This window comes from Typopeltis vanoorti, chromosome 2 (assembly GCF_054136105.1).
Source record: "Typopeltis vanoorti isolate ZY-2024b chromosome 2, IOZ_Tvanoo_1.0, whole genome shotgun sequence".
Classification (NCBI taxonomy): domain Eukaryota; kingdom Metazoa; phylum Arthropoda; class Arachnida; order Uropygi; family Thelyphonidae; genus Typopeltis; species Typopeltis vanoorti.
The window spans coordinates 54,473,780-54,498,407 of record NC_143550.1 but is presented as its reverse complement, the minus strand read 5'-3'; the positions used below and the strand labels follow the sequence as shown (position 1 = coordinate 54,498,407).

General features: G+C 32.5%; 1 protein-coding gene across 2 annotated transcripts in view; it reads left to right on the top strand.

Moving 5' to 3' along the window:
- The window catches only part of La (La autoantigen-like), a 107,852-nt gene that overhangs the window by 28,596 nt on the left and 54,628 nt on the right, over positions 1 to 24,628 (top strand). For both annotated transcript variants that reach the window (XM_090405068.1, XM_090405075.1), the window contains 2 exons: positions 11,596 to 11,665; positions 17,978 to 18,018. In XM_090405068.1, the coding sequence (XP_090261194.1) occupies positions 11,596 to 11,665; positions 17,978 to 18,018 (111 nt within the window). The remainder of the gene's footprint in view (positions 1 to 11,595; positions 11,666 to 17,977; positions 18,019 to 24,628) is intronic.

Here is a 24,628-nt window from a genome sequence, read left to right as displayed (position 1 = left end):
TATTTTAAATCTATATTTTTAAAGAATTTAAATTGTTTTTAAAATATTTTGAATTATCTTTCTGAAAGAGAAAAATATTTTTGTAAAAAATAGCATTTCATTCTTACACCTTTAATATTTTAATAGTAATTGATATTTATAAAGATAGTGAGCATTGCTAACTATAAATTTACAGTGAGAATAATGTGACTGACATGTGATGCAAGTAACCAGTAATTAAGGTAACTCCTAGTATCACTAATTTTCTTGAAAATTTAGATAGATTCATTTTTATGCACTTTCTTTGAAGAAGAAAAAATTAGACAAATTTTTTGTAGTATTGGTAAATGTCTACACTTTCAGAAGATTAATGAAACTACAGTGAATACCCCACTTACCAATACTACATAGATGTAAATGAAACGAAGTACACATTTTATTGTAGCAGTAAATACAGTACAGTTTCCTAACAACCTATTTCAAAATAACTGATAAGGGAAAATTATTCTGGAGATTTTTCAGCAATTTGTCTGTACTTTTACCTGAAGAAAGGACTTCTTTTTGTTTTCAAAGTTCTTTTCTGAGATAAGACTTGCTAATCCTTATTCTTTTTATTTTATTTTATTTTTGAAATCACCTGTAGTAAAAAGATGAAATAAGATATTGTGAATCTCTATGGAAATATGCATTTTGAAACCTGTTGATGTGCTTGAGGCAATTTCATATAGAAATATATGTGAAATATCATTACAGGATTTTAATTTTTCTTTCATAAATATGAAATCAAAAAAGAATATCTGATTGTTATAAAAGAAACAATGATTATGGTGTTTTGTTTTTGATTAATTTGAACATGCCTCCAAATTTTCTTTCTGAGGAATAAAGTGTCCCTAGTCCCTTTGAGAAAGGGACTAGGGACACCAGGGCACTCCTTGCAAAGGTGGAGCAAGCTACCAACACTCCTATCTCAGTATCTCCCATAATGCAAAACACATCTCCTTGCAGATATGTCTAATGTTATGCATTAAGGGAAGGGCCACAACCCAGACTAGTTTCGACCTTTATTGAGGTCTCTTCAGTGGGAGCCAGGCCCAAGTGGAGATACCAGGCAGAAGCATTAGCAGGTCATCTCTGAAGAGACTTCAGTAAAGGTCGAAACTAGTCTGGGTTGTGGCCCTTCCCTTAATGCATAACATTAGACATATCCGCAAGGAGATGTGTTTTGCATTATGGGAGATACTGAGATAGGAGTGTTGGTAGCTTGCTCTACCTTTGCAAGGAGTGCCCTGGTGTTGTACCACCTTACCCCAGTTCTGAAGATACTTCAGAACTGGGGTATAGTATCTGAAGTAAAGTATCTGAAGATACTTCAGATACTTTCAGGCGCAAACTTTGTTTGCTCACACTTGGATAAAGGATTAAACTAAATTTATTATAAATTACAATAAAAAAGAAATCTTCCATTGTAGAAAATGTGCTCACAGTAGTCACACTAGTAATGCTCTGAAGCCTCAGTATTTCATTACTTTCTGTGTACTTTAGTTCTAAAGTATACAGAAATGCAGAAATGGGTCAGAGAAAGTATTCTACTTTTAATCCTTATCCTGAAATAATTCTATAATCTAGTTTTAGTTTTGATTTCTTATCTTTGAACTGTTTTGATATGTTGCAGTTATTATTATTATTACCACCCCAAGACCTCATGGAGTCAAAGACTCATTTTATCACACACACAGCTCATCATACCGTGTTTTAAACACATTCAAACTCTTTGCAGACACCACATTTTCAGGCAAGGCATTCCAATCATTCACAACTCTGCACGAAAAAAACCTGCCTCTCACTCCCTTACTCACATCCTCTTCATACAGTTTCCAGGGTTGACCTCTGGTTCTTCCCTGATCTCCCACAGTTATTCAAGAGATTTTTATGAAGGGGAATAGTTATTTCCTTTTAACAATTTTGGAATATTTTAGTTTCTTCAAATATACCTGTTTTTAGTATTTTCATTCTGGCAGTTGATTTTAACACTTTTCTGAGACATTTGGCACTGATGATTAAAAGTGAGTTTTATTATGTCGGTTGTTCCTTTCTTGTATTCGGAACTATCATAAACAAAAATAAGCCTGATCTTTCTTGCATGTTAATCCAGTGCTTTTATAAGGAGAAAGCAATTTGTGTTTTTTTTTTTTTTTTTTGGGTGGGGGGGCAGAGTGATGACAATGCTTTGCAACTTAGAAATTAACAGAACATATGCCTTTGCAGTGATGGAAATCAAATTATATAGAACATATTATTCACAGGCTTGTGCATCTCTGCTTCAGATTGGTAATTCAGTTATAAGTTCAGAACGTGCATGTTTGCAGTCATGCAAAATTAAATTTGCTTATGGTAAGTTTTGTAATGTAAACTTAATGGGTTTGTGAATATAATTCAAAATGGTCAATTTGAATGACAGATGACATTTTTCAGACTTGCAAGTCCATATCTCACTAATTTCAATAATATTGTCTTGCTATTTATTGCTTATTGTATATGTTGTATTCCATTTTCTAATATTCAAGGCAAAAAAATCACATGTATACTTTCCCATTTCAGACTTTTTTTTTGTTTTGTTTAAGTACAGATTATTTATGAAAAGACAAGTGCAACACACACACACACACACACACATACACGTTGATTTATTATTTTTTTTTTTTAAGGCTGGTGCACCCTATCCTAGTTCATTACATATAACCTTTTTTGCATATTGTAGAATGTTCCTTTAATTGCAGTCAGTTTTTAGACATAAGATTTGGTAATCCTGTGGAAATGACATTTGCATCCATAGTACTAGGCTGCTTTTCAAATGGCACTTGAAATAGCAATTTTTAGCACCATAAAAATATGGTCCTAAAAACTATTATTCACCAGATTGTTCATCCAGCTTTCTGAACCCAGTTTGTTTTTCCAAGTTTATTTTAACCTCTTCTTTCAAGTAATTTTTTGAATCTCTTTACACTATACTTGCATGAATACCTGGAACACTGAATAGAGAAATTCCTCTGTAATTCTCAAATTGTTTTATTTCCCTTTTTTATAGATAGGCACTGTGATAGCCCTACTATCACATTTAAGTTCTATATAGGTACCCCTGATTGCAATTTCTGTTAAATATTTTCTGCCACTGTTCTGTCACTGCTTATCTCATGTAATAATTTTTAAAGTAATTATTCCAAAAATTCAGCATGCCTTTTATCCTTTTTTTTTTTTTCTCTGATTACTTTTATTGCATACCATACCATTTCCTTCATTTCTAAGTGTTTTTAAAGCCTTCGAGAATATTTTGTCACCATGATATTTAGCTTTTCAGTCTTTCCATAACTTTTAAGGTACTTTATCCCACAGTTTTGCTTCCTTACATTTTTTTTCTCTCTCTCTCTCTCTCTCTCTCTCTGAGAGCATGCTGAATTGTTTATTAGTAGCTTGAACTTCTTATGGACTTCCTCTTTAACTTATCAAGTCCACCATAGAGTTCTGATTTTTCTATGCCTATGGACACTTCCCAGCTGACTTCTGTTTTCTTCATATTTTGATATTGAGTCTCAAAGGTTTGGTTCTTGTTTTTAAACTCTTTCACCTTTTCTCCAATGATGTATGTATATTTCAGTAAGTAATTTTTAGTAGTAAAAGCTGTTTGGCTTTATTATTTTAAAATTATATATTTTTCTTTTCAATGTGATACTCATTTTATATCATCCTATGTACTTGAGCATCTTATGTTTGCATGATATTTCTGTAATTCCTCTAATAGGTTCTGCCTCTTTTCCATAATACTGCATGCATTGATGGTGTTTATTTTTAATTCTGTTGTGTTGGAGATTGATTTTTCACTTATTTGCTCTATCCCAACAAAAACATTGGAGTCTGACGTGATATGTTACTGACATAACATGTGATTATATTATATCATCATATCTTAGGTTAAAGTCAGTAGATAATACAAATTGGATAAGTCCCATATTGGCAGCTCATCTTCATTCATTCACTGTACTGGCATATTCCCTAATGACAGGATACACCATGTGAAGATAGACATGTGGTCAAAAACTCCCAGTCATTTTTCTACTTACATACTGTGTAAAGATCTAGTTTCTAGCCTGAACCTTGAATCTTAGATGTGTTATCTCTAGTTCATTTTAAATATTTTCTTGCTCATGCAGTTCTTTGAATTGCATTACTAATTACCATTACTCCAATTATGTCTGGCACATTTCCAGTTTATTTTTCTGTGTGGCTCACATTTATATTAATAACATAGTAAATACAGACTTTTTGCTATTAAAGTTAACTCAATCACTGAACAGCTTTCTCCCACCATAGACAATGCTTTATATGTTGATGGCTTCAGAATTTACTGTCACTCTTGTAACATGAGGATAATTGAAAGACAACTTTAGTAAGCAATTGGTCATGTATCTCTGTGGGCTCTTATTAATGGGTTCAGGTTTTCAACAGAAAAAAGTGTCTGTGTACACTTCTGTCATATGAGCACTCTTCACCCAGATCCTGAATTAAGAATGGAACCAAACCTTGGAGATTCGATGGCAAGCCCTGAAGAAAACACTGATTGATTCAGCCAGAGAGGAAGTAGTGAGGTTGTATGCAAGGATAGAAAAGTCAGAACTCCATGGTGGACACAGGAAGTTAAAGAGGCAGTGAAGGAAAAGAAGAAAGCATATCAAAAGTTCCTGGCAAATAATTCAGCTTGTGTTCTTAGAGAATACAGAGACAAATGTAAGAAAGCTAAAAACTGTGTAAAATTAGCTAAACAAAAGTCATGGGAAGACTTTGGTAAGAACATAGAAAATAAATATTAAAAATGTGGCAAGATATTCTGGAGATTGTTGAAGAAGCTCAGAAATGGAGGAAAGAATACTGAAAAAGGAATTAGAAGATGATCAAGGTGACATGAAAATGGGAGAAAAAGATATCCTTGAAGTATGGAGTAATCACTTTGAAAAATTGCTAAATGAAACAAGCAGTGATAGCACAGTGGTAAAAAACACTCAACAGGCATACAGTCAGGAATACATATCTATACTTGAAGTAGAAAAAGCGATCAATGGCCTGAAATGTGGAAAGGCAGCAGGAGTAGATGATATTCGACCAGAAATGCTCAAGTATGGAGGTATAAAAGTCTTGCAGTGGCTGCACTGCATAGTTCATATAAAAAGGGAAATAAAACTGAATGTGAGAATTAGAGGTATTTCTCTACTAAGTGTTCCTGGTAAGATCTATGCAAATATACTTCAGAAACGATTGAGAAAGATTGTGGAAGAAAAGCTTGGTGAAGAACAAATTGGATTCAGGCCAAATAGAGGCCATCATCATCAGGATCAGATTTTCACTTTATGACAATGACAAATAGTTGAAAAATCATGGGAATATAACAAAGATCTTATTTATTATTATTATTACTACTACATAACACCTCCATGGAGTCCAAAGACTCATCAGTGGAGCGCACCTACTCTACAACTCTCAGTCTCCACCAACCGCAACTACCTTCATCATGTACACCAATGGCATCTACTGCCGACCATCACACTTACTTTTCACAGACAATCACAGACACCCATGCCTACCGCAGGATTCGAACACGCAGCCTTTTGGCTGGAGAGTGGATACGCTAACCACTCGGCCAACTAGGCTGGCCTAAGTTTTAAGTTTTGTAGATCTGGAAAAGGCATATGATATGGCACCAATTATATAAGCTATTCAAAACACTACAGTTATATGGTGTCGGTCGGCCATTATAGTCTTTATTTGAGTTTTAAGTCAGCAGTTAGAATTGAAGGAAGTACAGAAAGATGGTTTAATGTTAAATCTGGTGTCAGACAAGGATGTACATTATCCCCTCTGTTATTTATTATCTATATGGATCACATTATGAAGTTAGGTGGTATTAAACCTGATATCAAAATTGGGGATGTTAATCTAAGCTCTTTACTTTATGCAGATGATGTTATACTTCTAAATATATCCGCTAGAAGTATGCAAGATTCCCAGACTAAATTGAATAACTGTTGTAATAGATATGGTATAAAGGTCAGCAATAACAAGACAAAGACAATGAAAATAGGCAGAAGCATGGAAAATATCACCTGCATTGTGAATGGAGAACCTAAAAAACAAGTAAAACATTTCAGCTACTTAGGCACAATTTTTAGTGAAGATGGTAAATTCAGTATGGAAATAGACAACAGAATCAATAAAGCTGGTATGGTAGGAAGTCAACTGAATAAATTTATATGGAATTCGAGAGAAATTAGTCAAAACACTAAATTAGCTTTATATAAGACAGTGTTCATACCAATTTTAACTTATGGATCTGAGAGCTGGGTCAGATGTAAAACACTTGACCAAGGACTAGAGACCACAGATATGAGAGTCCTGAGAAAGATTAGGGGCATAAACAGATTGTGTTAATGACAATATCATATTAAAAACGAGGATATTAGGAAAGAACTTGACATTGTCAGCATCCAGGAATGCATTAGCAGAGCTAATCTTGGGTGATATGATCACTTAAAGATGGGAGAGGAAAGATTAGCAAAACAAGTGTTCTCTGCCAGGTTTGCAGGAAAAAGACCCAGGGGAAGACCAAGATATAGGTGGATTGATATGGTAAAAAGTGCCTTAGAAGATAGATAAGATCTGATAATGTTGTGAAGTCTTGACAGGTAGCAGACTGATTTGGATGAAAATTGTAGATAGGAAGTTACATCCCTTGAGGGTATATGGCAGGAATTTGATGATGAACTGTTATTCCAGTAGTTACGGAAGCCAAGTTTTTGGGACTCATCTTTGACAGAAAACTTACATTTCTAGCAAACATTTGTCAACTAAGAAAAAAGTGCAAGAGAGCATTGAACCTTCTTTGCATTCTATCCTCTACTGAGTGGGGTGCTGATTGATCTTCACTACTCCGTCTTTATCCTGTACTTATGTTCAAAGCTGAATTATGGGTCACATGTCTATGGGTCTACAAGACGGAGTAACCTGTGATGGTTGGATTCCATCTATCATTGGGATATATGGATAGCAGGTAGACAGTGAAAGGCACAGTACCAACTCGAAGTCTTTATGTTGAAGCAAATGAACTGGCTCTGTCACTTCAATGGAAACAGTTGTCTTAATTATGCCCTCAAGATAGTCTCTCCCAGATCATCCTACACGGACTAGTCTCTTTTCTCTGCGTTGGGAAGCTCGATATCACACACTTCAGACTGCCATACATCCTTTTGATATCCGTGTTAGAGACTGTGCAAGCTGTTGGTATGAATGTTGCAACATTGCCTACACTAACCATAACTGCATCCCTATATGGCAGGTTTGCACTCCATCCTGCAACTCTCACTTTGTCAGTTACAGAAGTCTCATACTCCATCATCTGTCTTCCTGCAATTGTTTAATGCACACAGAGCAGCACACTCTGATTTCTTACCCATTTATACTGATGTTCAAGAACTGATACCTCTGCTTTTGATACCATTTATACTGCTGCTGTGTTTCTTGACATTATTAATCTCCAACCAAATCCCACCTGAATGCAGCAATTATTCAGCAGAGTTACATGCCCATTCAGCTTGCACTTGTGCATATAAAAGAAAACCGCTACCAAAAGTGTATAATTTATACAGACTCATTGAGCTCTTTACAGGCTATCTCCTCTCCTATGTATAATCCACATCCAGTGCTGTATGAGGTGTTACACCTTTTGTACAAAATGAAAATCCTTAATTTTGATGTTCAGTTGTGCTGGATTCCCAGCCGCATTGGAATTAAGGGAAATGAGGCTGCAGCTGCTAAATCAGCTCATACTTTCTTCACATACTGTTTGACAGTACCATATACAGACAACAGATAGTTTATAAGATCAAAGTTAATTGCTCAGTGGCAGCCATCATGGCAGGAAGCATTGACAAACAAATTATGACATTAAGCATGAAATTAAGCAGTGGTATGCTAGTCACTGTAAGAGAAGAGAGAAGGTTGTTCTGAATTCATAAGGTGACTGACATAGGTCAGTGATCTTACACATTCTTATTTACTGAGGACTGATGGCCCTCCCATACATGGCTCACTATTTGTCATATTCTGATGGAATGCCCAAGAGAGGAATGAGATTACTTAAATAAAGAGCCAATAGGCTTCACTTCGGCGATGTAACATTATTTAAATTAAGGGGATATTAAATCTCACATTATTACAAAGCCGAATAAGAAACTCAAAGATAGGAATCATCAAAGAGTTTCATGCCAAATATAGTAAGCTATATAAAAGTTTTGGCGGATTGTAGCATAAGCTAAAGCACATAGTTCAACACTAGAGCAACTCGTAGCAAAGGTGGGTAAAGTTCGATAAAGGTCAAAACTGACCTTCCACCATAATGTATAACATCATATATCTCCTAGGAGATGTGTTTTACATTATGAGAAATACTAAGAATAGTGATCAGAACTTTACCCACCTTTGCTATGAGTTGCCCTAGTGCTGAACTATGTGCTTTAGCTTATGCTGCAATCTGCCAAAACTTTTATATAGTTTACTATATTTGGCATGAAACTCTTTGATGATACCTATCTTTGAGTTTCTTATTCGGCTTTGAAATAATGTGGGATTTAATATCCCCTTAATTTAAATAGAGGAATGAGATGTTTACCTATCTAGCCAAGCCATATACATTCAGGCAGATTTCATGGTGTTTTTAATTTTTTACAAAGAATTAATTTTACAAACACATTTGACTAATTTTGTTTATATGTAGATACTGTATTGCTTAACTTAACTTTTGTATGTACATATTATTTATTAGTTTATTTTTTGACTAATTATATTGCTGTAGCCTTTCATCTTGTATATATTTGTGTAACCTTGTTGTAATTTGGTTTATAAGTAGATACAACATTACTAAACTTAATTTTTATACATGCATAAAATATAATAGGAGGGTGGTCTGAAAAGTTCTTAGCCTAACAATGAAAACACGAATTTATAATTTCAAAATTACTTTTATTTTTCAACATAATCCCCATTAACACTAATACATTTATTCAAGCAATACTTCAGTGCCATTATCCCATCCCTATAGTGGTTCTCAGTAAGATCTGTAAAATATCAATCTACAGCTGCAATCACCTCCTGATTCGAAGAAAACCGCTGACCAGAGAGGAAGAGTTTTAGTTTTGGGAAGAGATGGAAGTCAGCGGGAACCAAATCTAGGAATAGGGTGGATGTTCCAACAATTCATAGTGCAGATCCCTTAATTTTCCCATTGCCAAAACACCTTGGTGGGCAGGTGAATTGTCCTGATGAAAGATGATTTTTTTCTTCTGCAAACCGGGTCTTTTCTCATGAATTTTTTTCATCTATTTGGTTAAAAGATCAGAATCCCTGGTTATTGTTTTACCCTTTTCAAGATAATTAATAAGCAAAATGCCTTTAACATCCCAAAACACCGATGGTATGACTTTTCCTGCTGATGGAACCAACTTTGTCTTCTTTGGTGCTGAACAACTGGCTTCTGTCGACTGTTTTGACTGCTGTTTGAATTCTGGTGTGTAATGGTGAATCCAAGTCTCATCCATAGTAATAAATCAATGCATAAAATCAGTTTTATTCTTGTTAAAACGCTCCAAGCACTGTTCAGGGATTTTCATGCGAGCAAGTTTTTAATCTGCTGTGAGCAAGCATGGCACCCATCTTGCACAAAGCTTTTCCATTTGCAATTCTTCGTGCAAAATATATCCTACACGTTCTTTTGAAATGCCTATAGTCTCAGAAATTTTGCTCAATTTGACTCATTGGTTATCCAATACCATATCATGCACTTGATCAATGATTTCTGGTGGTGTTACACTTTATGGACATCCTTCACATGGATCATCTTCAAGGCTGATACGGCCATGTTTAAACTTAGCAACCCATTTCTTAATTGTCGAAAATGAAGGAGAAGAGTGCCCATAAACTTTTATGAACTTCGAATGAATTTCATTTGGCCGTGAACCTTCTTTTATAAAGAATTTTATAATGCACAATACTCAATTTTATCTATTTCAAGGGATACAGACGACACTTTTGCTTCAGACTGCTGTATAAAACAAACTACTTATAGAATAACTTGCAATTTCACATGGATGCTTATGACAGATGTACCAACTTAGAAAAAAATAATCTTGCCGGTAGTGTTGTCATCAGTGGTTGAGGTTGAGAATTTTTCGGATCACCCTTGCAATTCCCTTTTGACTATATATGTACTGCTGTAATAACATTTGTTGTAATTTTTATATGTAGATACTGCATTCTTTGACTTGATTTTGTATATGCATTTTGTTTATTAACTTGTACTGTTGACTATTTATGCACTGCTGTTACTTTTGACTTTGTGCGTTGCTGTGCAGTAATTCTGTCTTATATGTTGATGTTGCATTGTGGAACTTAATTTCTGTAGATGCATATTGTTTACAATTTTCCTCAACTGTTTATGTATAGCTGTAACATTTACTGTGGTGCAGTATGATCTTTTTTGTTTTGTGCCAAATAAACTATAAACCAAACACTGATCACATGACTAATGAATACTTTCCTCATTTCTTCTTCTTAATGTCATTAGCATCTTGGGTTTTTTATGTTAAACATTATTGTTCAAGGAAAGGTATCCTGAAACGAAGAGCATGCATTTCAGAATGGTATTTGGAATATGTGAAATATACATAACTTATTACTCAGATACATGTGCAAGATATTTGCTATCAAGATATTTTCACATTTACACTTTACATTTCCCTTACTGTGTTATGCTTAATGGCCTATCACACCCAGAGTTAACTGCTTTAGAGAAATCTTATGATCACAGGACATCTGATCATACTGATATACCTAAACTGCTATATCTGTCATTTGGATGTATTCTCCAGCCAGTTTCTATTTTGTAGGAGGAAAAATCTAATCCTGCCACTTCTGTATAAGGCAGCTGTACTGTAGTTACAAAGGACCTTATAAAGCTTTTTCACATCCTACATATGTTTTGAACTGTAATTGCCAAACATTTTCTTGATGGAATTATGTGGTATTGTGCTATATTCTGGCAGTGTCGAATGTGTCTTTCATCTGAACATTGTAAAGTACTGGTTGTATTGCATGCATTACTTTGGTGTATTCCATAAATACACACATCAGACAGTGTGGAATCTGATGAATTCTGAGGAAATGGATGGTTTATTCTTGAAGTAAGTCACTTTGTTTTCAAACAAAATATGATACTCAACTGTGAAAACTTATTCATATATTCTTAGAGGAGCTGTTGTTCCTGAGGGTGGCACAGTGAAACTATTGCATAATACAAGGTTACAAAACAAGATAACATAATTTTCCCATAAGGATGGATTGTCATGCATAGTATTGCTGTATTTCGATGTTTTTTTTTTTTTTTTTTTGGACTACTGTAAAAATTCAATCATCCAGTCAATTGCCATTGACTTTAGTTTAAATTATTTTGTATAAGTACTATTTAATGTTATGCTATTTTTTCCCTTTAACTCTTATTTTTAATTATTTTTTATTTTACAGTACTATTTTGGTGATTTTAATCTTATACGAGATAAATTTCTCCGGGAGCAAGTTAAGTTGGATGATGGATGTATCCTTTGTTTTATTGTAAGCTACTTGAACAGTATTAAAAACAGGTTAAAACATTTTTATTTTTTTTAAAAAGTTTTTTTTTTTTTTTTTTCCTTTTATCTAATTTTTACTTTCTTGTATATATGCTCCTCATTTACTTCTAAATTAGAAGTAAAGTTCTTAATTATTTTTTTATTAAGTGAATAAAACCAATAAGGTTTAATGTTTTTTTATACATAATATGCAGGGCTCAACAAATTATGTGGGACCCTAGTTGCATAATGTAAATTTTAAATGATATGCCACTATATCTTAATAAGTCAATAGTAGTTCTACAAAATGATAGTGATGCCACATATGTTTTCTTAAAGTTAAAAAGGAATTTATCCAGAAAGTTCTTTTCTTTTATTTAATAATAATAATAAATAAAAAAATTAAAAAAATTATTATGCAGCTACTCACTACTGGCAGGTGGCGTATTTGTGGAGTGCTGATGATAGATATACTTGAAAAGAAAATTTCTCCTGATTTCTGTAAAATTATACAGAAATCAGGAGAATTTTTTTCTCCATTATTTTACTGATAATGGAGAAATTTTTTTCTCCATTATCAGTAAAATAATGGAGAAAAAAAATTAAAGAAAAGGAAAATACATTACAGGGTGATTTATAATATTGTGCACTTTTTAGGATTGCAAGGTTAAATCCAAAAAAAAGTAATGGAAATAAAAATACAGTATATGTATTTTGTTATTTTATCAGCAGAAGTAGTTGTTTACACTGAGATAGATGGGTACTCGGTCTTAGGATGCATGCTTCAATGTGATAGTGGGAAGGGGAGATCATCAAAGGGATAAACTCATTTATCAAGATAGATCAAAGGTAAAACTATGTTTTTACTTACTATTTTGTTCACTGAGTTAGCATTTACAAAGGTGTAGTTATGTGTGCTACATGTGCACCCATGCATGGTACTAATGTACTGTAGGTTGATCAACCAATCTCTCGTGTATGGGCTCAACATAAATAATAAAAAAAAAAAAAATCTCTCCCAGCCAACATCCACTTTCTCTGGGTATAGCCTGTTTCCATAAACAGGGTTTTGCCATATCCAATGATATAATGCCATTAAAAAAACATATCTTCTGGGAAGAAATGCCAGCTAGATCTTTAAGTGATAGATTACTTATCACCTTGTTATTGGAGGCCTGAAGTAGCTGTTGCTATGTTTGGTCTTCACAGCAAAGGCTTTTCTTATGTGCAGTATTGGTGAAAAACTGACATGCCAAATGCACTGCATTGATTCAGATCCTACTTGCATTAGTCATCATCAAATTCCTGATATGTATCCTCAGGGGGGTGTACAGGATAATTATGATAGTACTACATGGAAAAGTTAAACCATTACTAACTTCTGATTAATAATTTTTCTCTGCACTTGAATTGTTCTGTACTGATTTGTGTGTTTTAAGGAAAAGAAAAAAAGGCAATGCACAGTTTATTAGTCACAAGTTACTAATTCATATGCTAAGGTAGTAAAATTTAAGGTTGTATTTTAAAGGAAATGCTTTCTGTTAAAGCATATGAGAAAGCACTAAAATAGGCAGCATGAACGCTATATTTTATTTGAATCTTTTTGGTTTTTGATAAAATATATATCAAACATTTCTACTCAGAATATACTTCTACCTTTTTTTAAGCTGCATTCATTTTGTGTTTGGACAGTCATTGGAGTTGTAGTTAATCAAATTCTTGACGTGTCCTAAGGTGGGTGCAGAGGATATTATAATAGTAATTATTAAATTAAAGAGCCAAAAGGCTTCAGTTCAGTGATGTAAAAATTATAAAAATCAAGTGGATATTAGATCTAGCATTATTTCAAAGCTGAACATAGAAGCTCTGAAAGTTTCATAAAAATGAGTTGACCAGAGAGCTTACGGGAAGATGCCCACTGGCATTTACGAGTCATCCTAGTGTGGACCTGAAACAAATTAGAAAGCATATATATGGATGCCTGGACTCTGTGCATGTTTTCTAAGGTGGTCCATGCTGGGGCGACTCAGAAATGCTGGCAGGCATATTCCCATAGGCTCTTTGGTCAACTTATTTTTATGAAACTTTCATAGTTTTTCTACATTCATCTTTGAAATAATACTGGATCTAATATCTACTTGATTTTTATAATAGTAATAAATTAAAAGTTACATCATCACTAACTTCCTATTAAAAATTTTCCTCCAAATTAATCTGTTATCTGTCAAGACCAGTATTATAAGATCTTATATTTCTGCCTTCTAAAGCACTTTTTACTGCATCAACTGGATTGGTCTTCTTCTGAGTCTCTCCTGCCAACCTGGAAAAGAACACTTGTTTTGCTAATCTTTCCTCTGTCATTTTGTTTAAGTGTCTGTATCACCTGAGATTAGCTCTGCTTACACAATCCCTTCTTTAATGCTAACAATATCAAGTTCTTTCCAAGTATCCTCATTTTTAATATGATACTGCCACTGATGCTATCTGTTCATTCCCCTAATTTTTCTCAGAACTAATATCTGTGGTCTACGGTCTTTGGTCAAATGTTTTTTTATTAACCAGCTCTCAGATCCATAAGTTAAAATTGGGTTGAACACTGTCTTGTATACAGCTAATTTAGTGTTTTGACTAATTTCTCTCTTATTAATTATAAAATTATTTAATTATAATTAACTTAATTATTTAATTACAGTGGTATCTCGCTAATCCGAACTAATAAAAACTGTGCTCGTTTGGATTAGCGAAAATTTCGTATTAGAGAATTTTCCCTCAAGAGACAACAATAACTAGTGTTTAAGACAAAAATAATCATTCTAATGGTACATCAATTTAATTCTGTAAATAAACAAAGTAACTGATAGAAAAAAAAAGCTACTGTAATGTAAAACTTAAAAAATAATACAGTACACAAGTTTATTTTAGTAAAAAAAAAATTAGTTTGTAAGTATTGTTGAGGATTCTAATTTAATAAAATTGCATAGTTCAGAACATAACTTAATTTGGGTAAAAAATATCACTTTCTTGTACACAACACAAAAAAAAGTTTCATAAAATAATACACAAAAAAGTTTTTTTATTATTATTATTTCTTTGTAAAAAAGTCACTGATTTTCTTTTGCTTCTTGGAAGCTAAACTTTTTTCGAATGCTTCTTCTCGGAGCTGCATTAGCAATAAAATTTCGTGGAATGCCGAATCATTCCGCGAATGATACGCCATCATGGATTTTATATTTAAGATTCTATACACATTATTGTATATAGAATCTTAGCCCATTCTATACACAGTAAAAACTGTCAATTGTGTCTTCATGTTTTACTTTTTTTTTCTTCTTCGAGTTCTTTATCGTCATCATCGTCTTCTAATTCGTTCTGTAGCATCATATTTATAATCTCAGAATCTGATTTGATTTCGAATTCACTTTTGGTTCTACCTGTCATCCATTCCTTAACATCTGTTTGTGAAAATTCAATATCTGGATTTATATTTTTAACCAAATTATGCACGTTTTGAATTTCCTCTTTTTGTGTATCACCGTAGTTATACTGTACTGTAATAATAATAAAATAAATAATAATAGTTAAAATAATAATTATTAAATAAATAATAATAGTTAAAATAATAATTATTAAATAAAAATAATAGTACACAAAATAATAATACGTAATAAATAAAACCTTTTTTTCTTTCAAACCGCAGTTCGGATTACTGGAGGGTTCGGATTAGCGAGATACCACTGTATTATAATTATAAAATTATAAATTTATTCAGTTGACTTCCTACCATACCAGCTTTATTGATTTTGTTGTCTCTGTCCATATTTAATTTAATATTTTCACTGAAAATTGTGCCTAGGTAATTGAAATGTTTTACTTATTCTATAGGTTCTCCATTTAGGATGCAGTTGATATTTTCAATGCTTTGCCTATTTTCATTATCTTTGTACTTTTATTGTAGATTTTCATACCAAATTTATTGCAACTGTTATTCAGTTTAGTCAGGGAAACTTGCAGACTTGTACTGGATTTATTTAGAAGTATAACATTATCTGCATAAAGTAAAGAGGTGACATTGACATCTCCAATTTTGACATCAGATTCAATACCACTCTTTGATGTGATGTCTCATTGACACCATAATAACTAGCATTTTGAATAGCTTTCCTCTTGACAGCTTATTATATGCCTTTTTTTCACATCTATGAAACTTAAATACAGATCCTTGTTTTATTCCTGAAATTTCGCAGCTATTTATCTTAAAGTGAAAATCTGAACCTGGCAACTTCTATTTGGCCTGAATCCAGACTTTTCTTCACCAAGCTTCCCTTTCATAATCCTTCTCAACCGTTTCTGAAGTATACTTGCATAAATCTTACCAGAAACACTCAGTAGTGAAATACCTCTGTAATTCTGACATTCAGTTCTGTTTCCCTTTTTGTATATGGGTACTATGAGAGCTCTGCTCCAATCATCTGGAATTATTACCTCTGTCCAGGCCTTCTGAACTATGCAGTGCAGCCACTGCTAGACTTTTCTACCTCCATACTCGAGCATTTCTGGTGGAATGTCATTCTACTCTTGCTGCTTTTCCACATTTCAGGTTTTTGATGTTGTTTTCTACTTCAAGTGTTGATACGTATTCCAGATTGCTTGCCCATTCATTTAGCAATCTTTCAAGGTAATTACTCTATACATCAAGGATATCTTTATATTCAGTTTTCATGTCATCTTTAATATCATCTCTGATTTCTTTTATAGTGCTCTTTCCTCCATTTCTAAGGTTTTTCAATAGCCTCCAGAATATTGTTATTATTAAATAACACCTCCTGGGAGTCCAAAGACTCATCGCGGGAGGGCACCTGCTCTACAACTCTCTACCAACCGCAACTACCTTCATCATCTACACCAATGCCATCTACCGCCGACCACCATCACTAGTATTTTCACAGACAATCACAAACATCCATGCCCACTGCGGGATTCGAACCCACAGCTGGAGAGCGGATATGCTAACCACTCGGCCAGCCAATCCGTCATATTTTGCTACATTCCTGATATTTACTTTCTATGTTCTTACTAAAGTCTTCCCATGACTTGTTAGCTAGTTTTACATCCTTTTTGCTTTATTTCTTTCTAAGAGCACAAGCTGATTTATTTTCCTGGAACCTTCGATATGTTTTCTTCTTTTCCTTTGCTACTTTAACCTCTTAGTCTCTGGCTGAATCAGTGTTTTTTTTCTTCAGGGTTTGCCAATGAATTGGCAAAATTTGGTTCCTCTTTTCAAACTTTCATTTTTCATTTTCTTGAATAATGTTAGTGTATTTTAGTCTACAGGCATGTAGTAGATATTTTAATTACAAGTGAGTGTCATAAGATTTGAAATGGTCTGGATCTAGGCTTTTCACTAATTGCATTTATACTCTCATTGTATCTTATGCTACTATTTCATTAAGAAACTAATGACAATACTAGATATTATAGTGTTTATTGCAGAACCCCTTTAATTCTGCCATAAATGCTGCAATATAATCTGGCCTTATGTTGCTTATAATTTAGCTTTTATATTGTCCATATGCTCTGCACAGACAGTCCTTACAGAATTCTTAGAACTCAAGACTTGCTGTAATTAATAATTATAAAGGAATTTTCATTTTTTTCCCCCTTAAAAAAGATGCTAGCTGACATACCTTGTCTCCAATATGACTTAAAGCAGAAACTGTGTTGTGCTACATATGCTGCTATGAAACACAACTTCAGATGTGTCTCAGAGACAGACTTTGGCTGCTTACTAGAATATTTTTTTAAATTAGAACATCTTTATTTTCTTAGCCAGTAATTGATGTCAAAAGAAATAATGCTGACAGAATTTCTGTGTGCTGTTGTTTAAACTTATTTTCAGAAAATTTCAGTATATTACACTTTACAGAAGATGATGAATGATGGGCTAACTAAGATATGAAGACATTTGAAGCACTACAGTGTATAGAAAATATGGTTTGTTTGACTTGTGCAAAGTGAAATTCTGTTTGTAGCTAAATATGTGATTTAGTTTCAGCCAAATCTTTACAGAAAATTTAAGATTTAAATTGAATAGTTTATCTTGGATATGCATATGTGGTATTTAATAATAATTATAATACAAAGGAAAATGTGTATTTCGCTAAAAGTTTTTGGATTTATATTTCACAAATATAATTATGTTTCAAATATAATGGTATTTAGTTAATATTTAAAAATTAGCAGAGAAATTAAAAAGTACATTAAAAAGTGTGTTTTTTAAAAATTTCCTTATTGAACATCAGGGATTCCACTGGAGACAATGATCAAATTCAACAGGCTGAAGGTAAATATATTTTTTATTTGACTATATAAGACTGGTTCAAACTTTTTTAGGTATATATATTAATACTATTCTACAAATGTAAAGTGTAGTACCTTTTGAAAGTCTCTTCTATATCCTTTATATAAGCACAAGTCAGATAGGTTCATTTGATGTAGTTGGTGAGACACATAGCCTACAATTATTCATGCATCCTGCAGCATCTGGCACTACATGAACATTATGGTGGTACATTATCATCAGATATTAGTAGCTTAGACATTTCACTGTTTTTATTAAGCAATATGGAACAGAGAAAGGCACCATCTGTGTGTGTGGGGGGGGGGGAGTAGAACTAGTAGAGGAATGCTAAAAATACTATATTGCACCATAATGTCACAATATTGGTTCTTACTGAGACTGACTAACAGGTGATATCTTTCTAAAAAAAAAAAATATATTTTATTCAAGCCCATAGGGGCTAGAGAAAGTAGGAAGAAACCATATTAATTAACTAAATGCAGGGATGAATTTTGAAATTGGAGTTAAGTTAGTAGAAAAAGTAGAATGATGCAGAAATTTTCATAATGGAAATTTGATCAGTGAGATTTATTTGTGCTTACTGTTTGACAAAATTTATCATTAGAAAGGGTAGCTGACATAAAGTAAAAGGGAATGCTTGTTCAGCCTGTATATCATGGTCTACCTCTGGGCTCTTTTCATGCCACTTTTGTTACACATTCTTATTTTGCTAATCCTTTATTTTTATTTTATTTATTTTTTAAATGATATACCATCTTAGATTAGCTCTGCTTACACATATTTCAATATTATTAATGTGATGCTCTTTTCTGATATCTTTTGTTTTCAGTAGACTTCTGCCACTAATGTTATTTGTTCATTCCTTAATTTATGTCAGCACCCATAGGTTGTCTATAGTCTTTGATTAACTGTTTTACTTTTAAGTAGTTCTTCAATCCACGTTAACATTAATTTGAATACTTGTATCTTTCTAGCTAGTTTAAAGGTATTGATTTGGCTTCTTAACAGTATTACTAGCTTTATCTTCTTTAAACCTTGTGCCTAAATAGCTAAAATGTGACATGTTTTGTTGGATCATTGCTTTTTACACAATATATGCTATCCCTGTCAATTTTCATAGTTTTTATTATTGATTGCCATAGTGTAGTTTACATAAGTAAACTTAATATATCTCATTTTAATATAAATTTTAATACCACTATCCTTAGTGATATAGTCCACATAGATTAAATATAATAGTTATAATGCATAACCTTGCCTTACACTTAAGATCAAACTATCTTCCAGTATGCATTTTAATTCTGACTATGATATCTAATGACTAGCAATGATTCATAATGAAATTTACCATCATAATATAGATTATATTCAACCAGAAATACTTAAATCTGAATGGATAAAGGTTTCATTGTGGTTTATAAATCTGGTAAAGTGACAAGGCATAAATCTGGCATGTGACAAGGTGCCAAGAGGAAAACTTTAAAATGCTAATACAATTGTATGTTGTAAACAGGACATTACATCAAGCAGTATATAGTCTATCTTTGAGTTGTAGGTCAGCATTTTAAACTGAAAGGAGTATAGGAAAATGATTTGATGTGAAATCAGGTATAAAATAATAATGATGCATGCTATCCACAGTTATTTCTCAGCTATATGAATCACGTTAAGGAGTATTTGTATAAGATAGCATTAACTTTATTGTATTACTGTAAATGAAAAAAAAAAAAATTAATACATTATATTGAAAATCTCTTTTGCAATTTATGTAATTTAAAAATTTAATTTTGGAAATAAGTTGATTATTAAAACATGTAAATGTCATTGATAATCATCACATACCTCACAAAACAAATACATGGTGGCCGTTGCTTATTTCTTCCTGTGCAACACCCAAAATACAAACGTTATTCTATTCTTAATAATAGAGTAATGGACTCTTTTATTAAAAGTTTAAAAATTAACTGAGTTTTTTGTTATAACAAAATATACAAAAAATAAACACAATATTTAACGAACATTTGTGTCTGTCGATGTCATCATCATCATGCGTATCAAGGATTTAGGCCTAGCATGGCATGTTCCGGCCTTAGAAGTCATCGTTTAAGAGGACATCCTGATTTTCTTTTTCCTAATGGCTTGTACTTTAAGGCTTGTTTTGGTAATCTTTCTGTTTTCATTCTTTGAACATGTTCCATCCATTTATGTTTATATTTTTTAATTTTTTCTGTTACTGGTTCTTGGTTTAATTCTTTCATAATTTCTTCATTTCTTTTGTGATCAAATAGAGTATACTTTGCAGTTTTTCTCATAAATTTCATTTCTACTGTTATTGTCTTTTTGTTTTATTGTCCAGATTCGCTTCCATACATTAAGACTGATCTAATGTATTGTATACTTTTAGTCTGGTTTGTTTTTGAACTAGGTTTGGTTTAAATATAGAGTTAATTACACCTGTTATTTTTAAATATTTTGCAATTTTTACGTTTATATCTTTTTCATTTTCATATATGATTATACATCCTAGGTGGTTAAATGAATTCACCTGTTCTATGATCTTGTTATCTATTACTATTTTAGTTCTTGCTGGATCTTGTCCTTTAAAGGCCATGGTGTTTGATTTTTCTGTTGATATTATCATACCATAATCTTTGGATACCTCATTTAGATCTAAAATAGCTTTCTGTAAGTTATCTTCAGAATTTGTAATTATTATTTGGTCATCAGCAAAGAGGAGAGTGTTTAAGTTTACTGTAAGAGAAAGTTTAATTCCTTGATGTAAATTTTTATTCCATTTCATTATTATTTCATTTAAGTAGATATTAAAAAGAGTTGCTGAAAGGGGACATCCCTGTCGGACCCCTTGGTTTATCTCTCTCATATATGATAGCTCGTGATTTAATCTTATTTGTATTTGATTATTTTCATATATACTTGTGATAGTGTTTAGGATATTATTTGGTATTTGTCTTTCTTTTAATATGTTAAATAATGTTTCTTTTAACTTTGTCAAATGCTTTTTCAAAGTCAATAAATGCAATATGTGTTTCTAAATTGTATTCTCTTCTTTTCTCTATTATTAATTTTAGTCTATACATGATCGTCCTTTTCTAAATCCATTATGTACTTCTATAAAAAAGTTTTCGGAATATTTCATTAGTTTGCTATTTAAGATTCTGCTATATATTTTGTAACAGGAATTTAGTATACTGATACCCCTATAGTTTTTAGGGTCATCTCTATGACCTTTTTTAAAGATAGGAATCACAATTGCTTTATTCCATTCTATTGGGGGGATACCAGTTGAATAAATTTTATTTAAAAATAATAAGAGTCTTTCTTTGAATCTTGTTCCTGCATATTTATATAGTTCTGAACCTAGCTTGTCTTCTCCAGGTGATTTTCCGTTTCTTGTTTTTTTCAGGCTGATTTCTAATTCTTCTTTAGTTATTTCCTTTTCATTTTCGTTAATTGTTTGCCAGTTGTCTTTTTTAAAATATTTGTCTGTCCACAATTCTGTGTAGTAATTTAGAAAATCTTCTAATTTCAATTTGGTGTTGTTTTATTTTGTTTTCTTTGGTATCTGCATTTAAGCGTTTCAAAATCTTATATACATTGGGTCTTATTTTATATAAATCATGTTCTAAATTAGAAACAAATTTGTTCCATGATTCTGTCTTTTTCTGGCTTCTCTTTTAGCTATGGCTCTTATTCTTTTATATTCTATTTCATCTTCTAATCTTTTACTGCTTAACCATTTGTGATAGGCTTCTTTTTTCTTTTTGATTATTTCTTTGATTGTATCATCCCAGATCTTCAGTTTTTTCCTTTTATTGAATTTTTTGGTCTTTCCTAAGCTTTAATTTGCTTCTGCATTTAGTATCGTTTTTATATTAAGCCATTCTATTTCTATTTCTTCATTTTGTTTTATTTTATCTAGATATTGGTTAATTCTGTGTTCATATAGCCATTGTACAGTTGTGTCATTCAATAGTCTATTTTTATAAACAAATGTTTTGAATTTTCTTTCTGTTATTGTTACTTGTAGCCATTTAGGTGGTAATCTTAATTTTATTTTAACAAGGAAGTGGTCACTGTTTATTTCATATCCTCTGTGAACTCTAACATCTAGTGAAAATTTTGATGTCTTTTCATTTAATATAAAGTAATTTAATATTGATTTCCATCCTCTTGCTGCCCAAGTATATTTATGTATGTCTTTATGTTTATAGAAGCAATTCATTATTTTTAGGTTATTATAAACTACAAAGTCAATCAATTTTTTACCATTCTTGTTTAGAGTATGTTCTCCATGTATTCCTATATTATTATTAATTTTTGTGTTTTCAATTCTTGCATTTAAGTCTCCTGCTAATATTATGTAATCATTTTTATTTATTTTATATATATATATGTTTTGTAGCTGATTATAAAAATCAATATTATCCTGTTCTCTTCCTTCTTCTGGGGCATATAAATCAATTATTGTTAAATAGCCTCTATCTATTTTTATTCTAGCTTCTATTATTCTTTCACTCCATAACTTATCCTGCTTGTGCTCTTTGGTCTCTGTCGACTCCCATTGTATATCACATTAAAATTTTCGGTTCTCATAGTTCCTTTTAATTTCTTTTTTGTTTCAGTGATTACTGCTATTTTAAAATTTCTTTCATTTAATAATTGGTCTAATTCTATTTCTTTATATGTTATTCCTCTTACATTCCAGTTTGCTATGTGTTTTATAATTTGTCGTTTGTATTTTTGTTTTACCTTTTCCATTCCAGGGTTGTTTCCCATAGATTCAATCCGATTATCTTTTTCTCTCAGCGTACAAGTAGAAATATGTTCTCCATGTCAGGGGACTAGCCTGACGATGGAATAGTTCAGCGGTAGGGCTGCTACTTTAAGGCTTCTGAACTAGCCTTCTTCTGAATTAAACCCATAGGAGGAATAGGGTATATTGAAGGGGGAAAGAGTAGATTATAGAAGAATTATAATAAGGTTTATAGAGAGGGCATAGTTGTAAGGCCAGAGATGAAAAGACCCCATGGCCCTCAAGTACTCTAATAGCATAAGGGTCATAAAATAAGAGTTGGCTGATAAGGCCTTATAGGAAAGATTAAAGTAAGTGGATCTTCCTCAAAGTAGAAGAAGGAGAGGATAGATCCAGCTAGGGGTCCATTGGAGTGCCGCTTCCCTTACAATCAAGATGATTGCCCCTTATGGCCCTGTTGGTCCACGAGTCCATATTCAGTATATTCGGACCACCCCACCACCCGCACGCACGCACACACACACACACACACATTAAATATTTTCTGGTGTTCTTATAGCTTTGAAGAAACTACCAGATATTTTGATAACAAAACTTGGTTAGTTGTATTTTTATTTTTCTGTTATGTGAGAAATAAAACCAATTTTTAAAACTTAAATTCTGTCATAAAGAATCTCTAAATCTCAGCAATCAATCATAATTAGGATCATTGTATATTACAAGATATTAGTAATATCTTTTGTCGTAATTTACCTAATTTATTTAGGTACATAATAGAAAGTCTAGAAATGGCTTTTCTTAATTACAGTTTAATAATAATTGATTATAAATAAACTAAAATCTTCCCACAACAGTTACTAACTGTTGTGAATGGTTTGTTTATGCTTAGATAATGATATAGTAGTCATGCATAAACCAGTAACAAATGAAGTTAATCCACATATTAGGGTGGTAAAGTGGCTGATGCTGCATGTTTTCGCCTTATAAATTAAATTATTATTATTATTGCATAACACCTCCAAGGACTCATTGTTGGAGGTTACTTTACTCCATTACCCTCATCTGTTTCCCCTACTACTTAATTCACCCTACACACAGTGACATTATTACCATCTATTGCCCATCATTACCGCCTATCAACAGCATTTTTTTATCTGTACATTGTGCACTCATGGCCGATTTGTTTATATGTGAGATGAATAACCCATGTTCTGGGAGAAAAAACTACTATCTCTGTATGAGATCAGCTAACTCACCTTCAATTGAAAAAGCCCATATAAAGATTCCTCTCGTTATTAAAACTAACTGTATCATTTTTAATATACAGGGTGTTCGGGATAAATTTGACAGTTTCGTAAGGAAAAAGAAAATCTTCTTTGTATCTATTAAATTTAATGAATTGACAAAAAAACATTACAGGCAGAGTTAATTACAATACTATCAACAAGATTTACTCAAAATAACCACCATTAGCATCGATCACAGCTTCAATTCTGCTTCGGAACCTCGAACAAGCTGATGCTACAGTCTCCCTGGGAAGGGCCGCAAAAACTGTTTTAATTTTATCCATTAACTGGGCTTTTGTATTACTGGAAGTGCGATTGGTGTCTTTTTCAACTGTGCCCCATACAAAATAATCCATGGGGTTAAGGTCTGGGGAGTTTGGAGGCCAAACATTTGGACTGGTGAAGTCGTAGAAATTTTCAGACAACCATTTTTGACTTTTCCCAGAGGTGTGGCAAAGGGCCGAATCCTGCTGCCATACATACGGCCTACCATTGGCTACCCTTGTTATCCAGGGCTTGACTACAGTTAGCA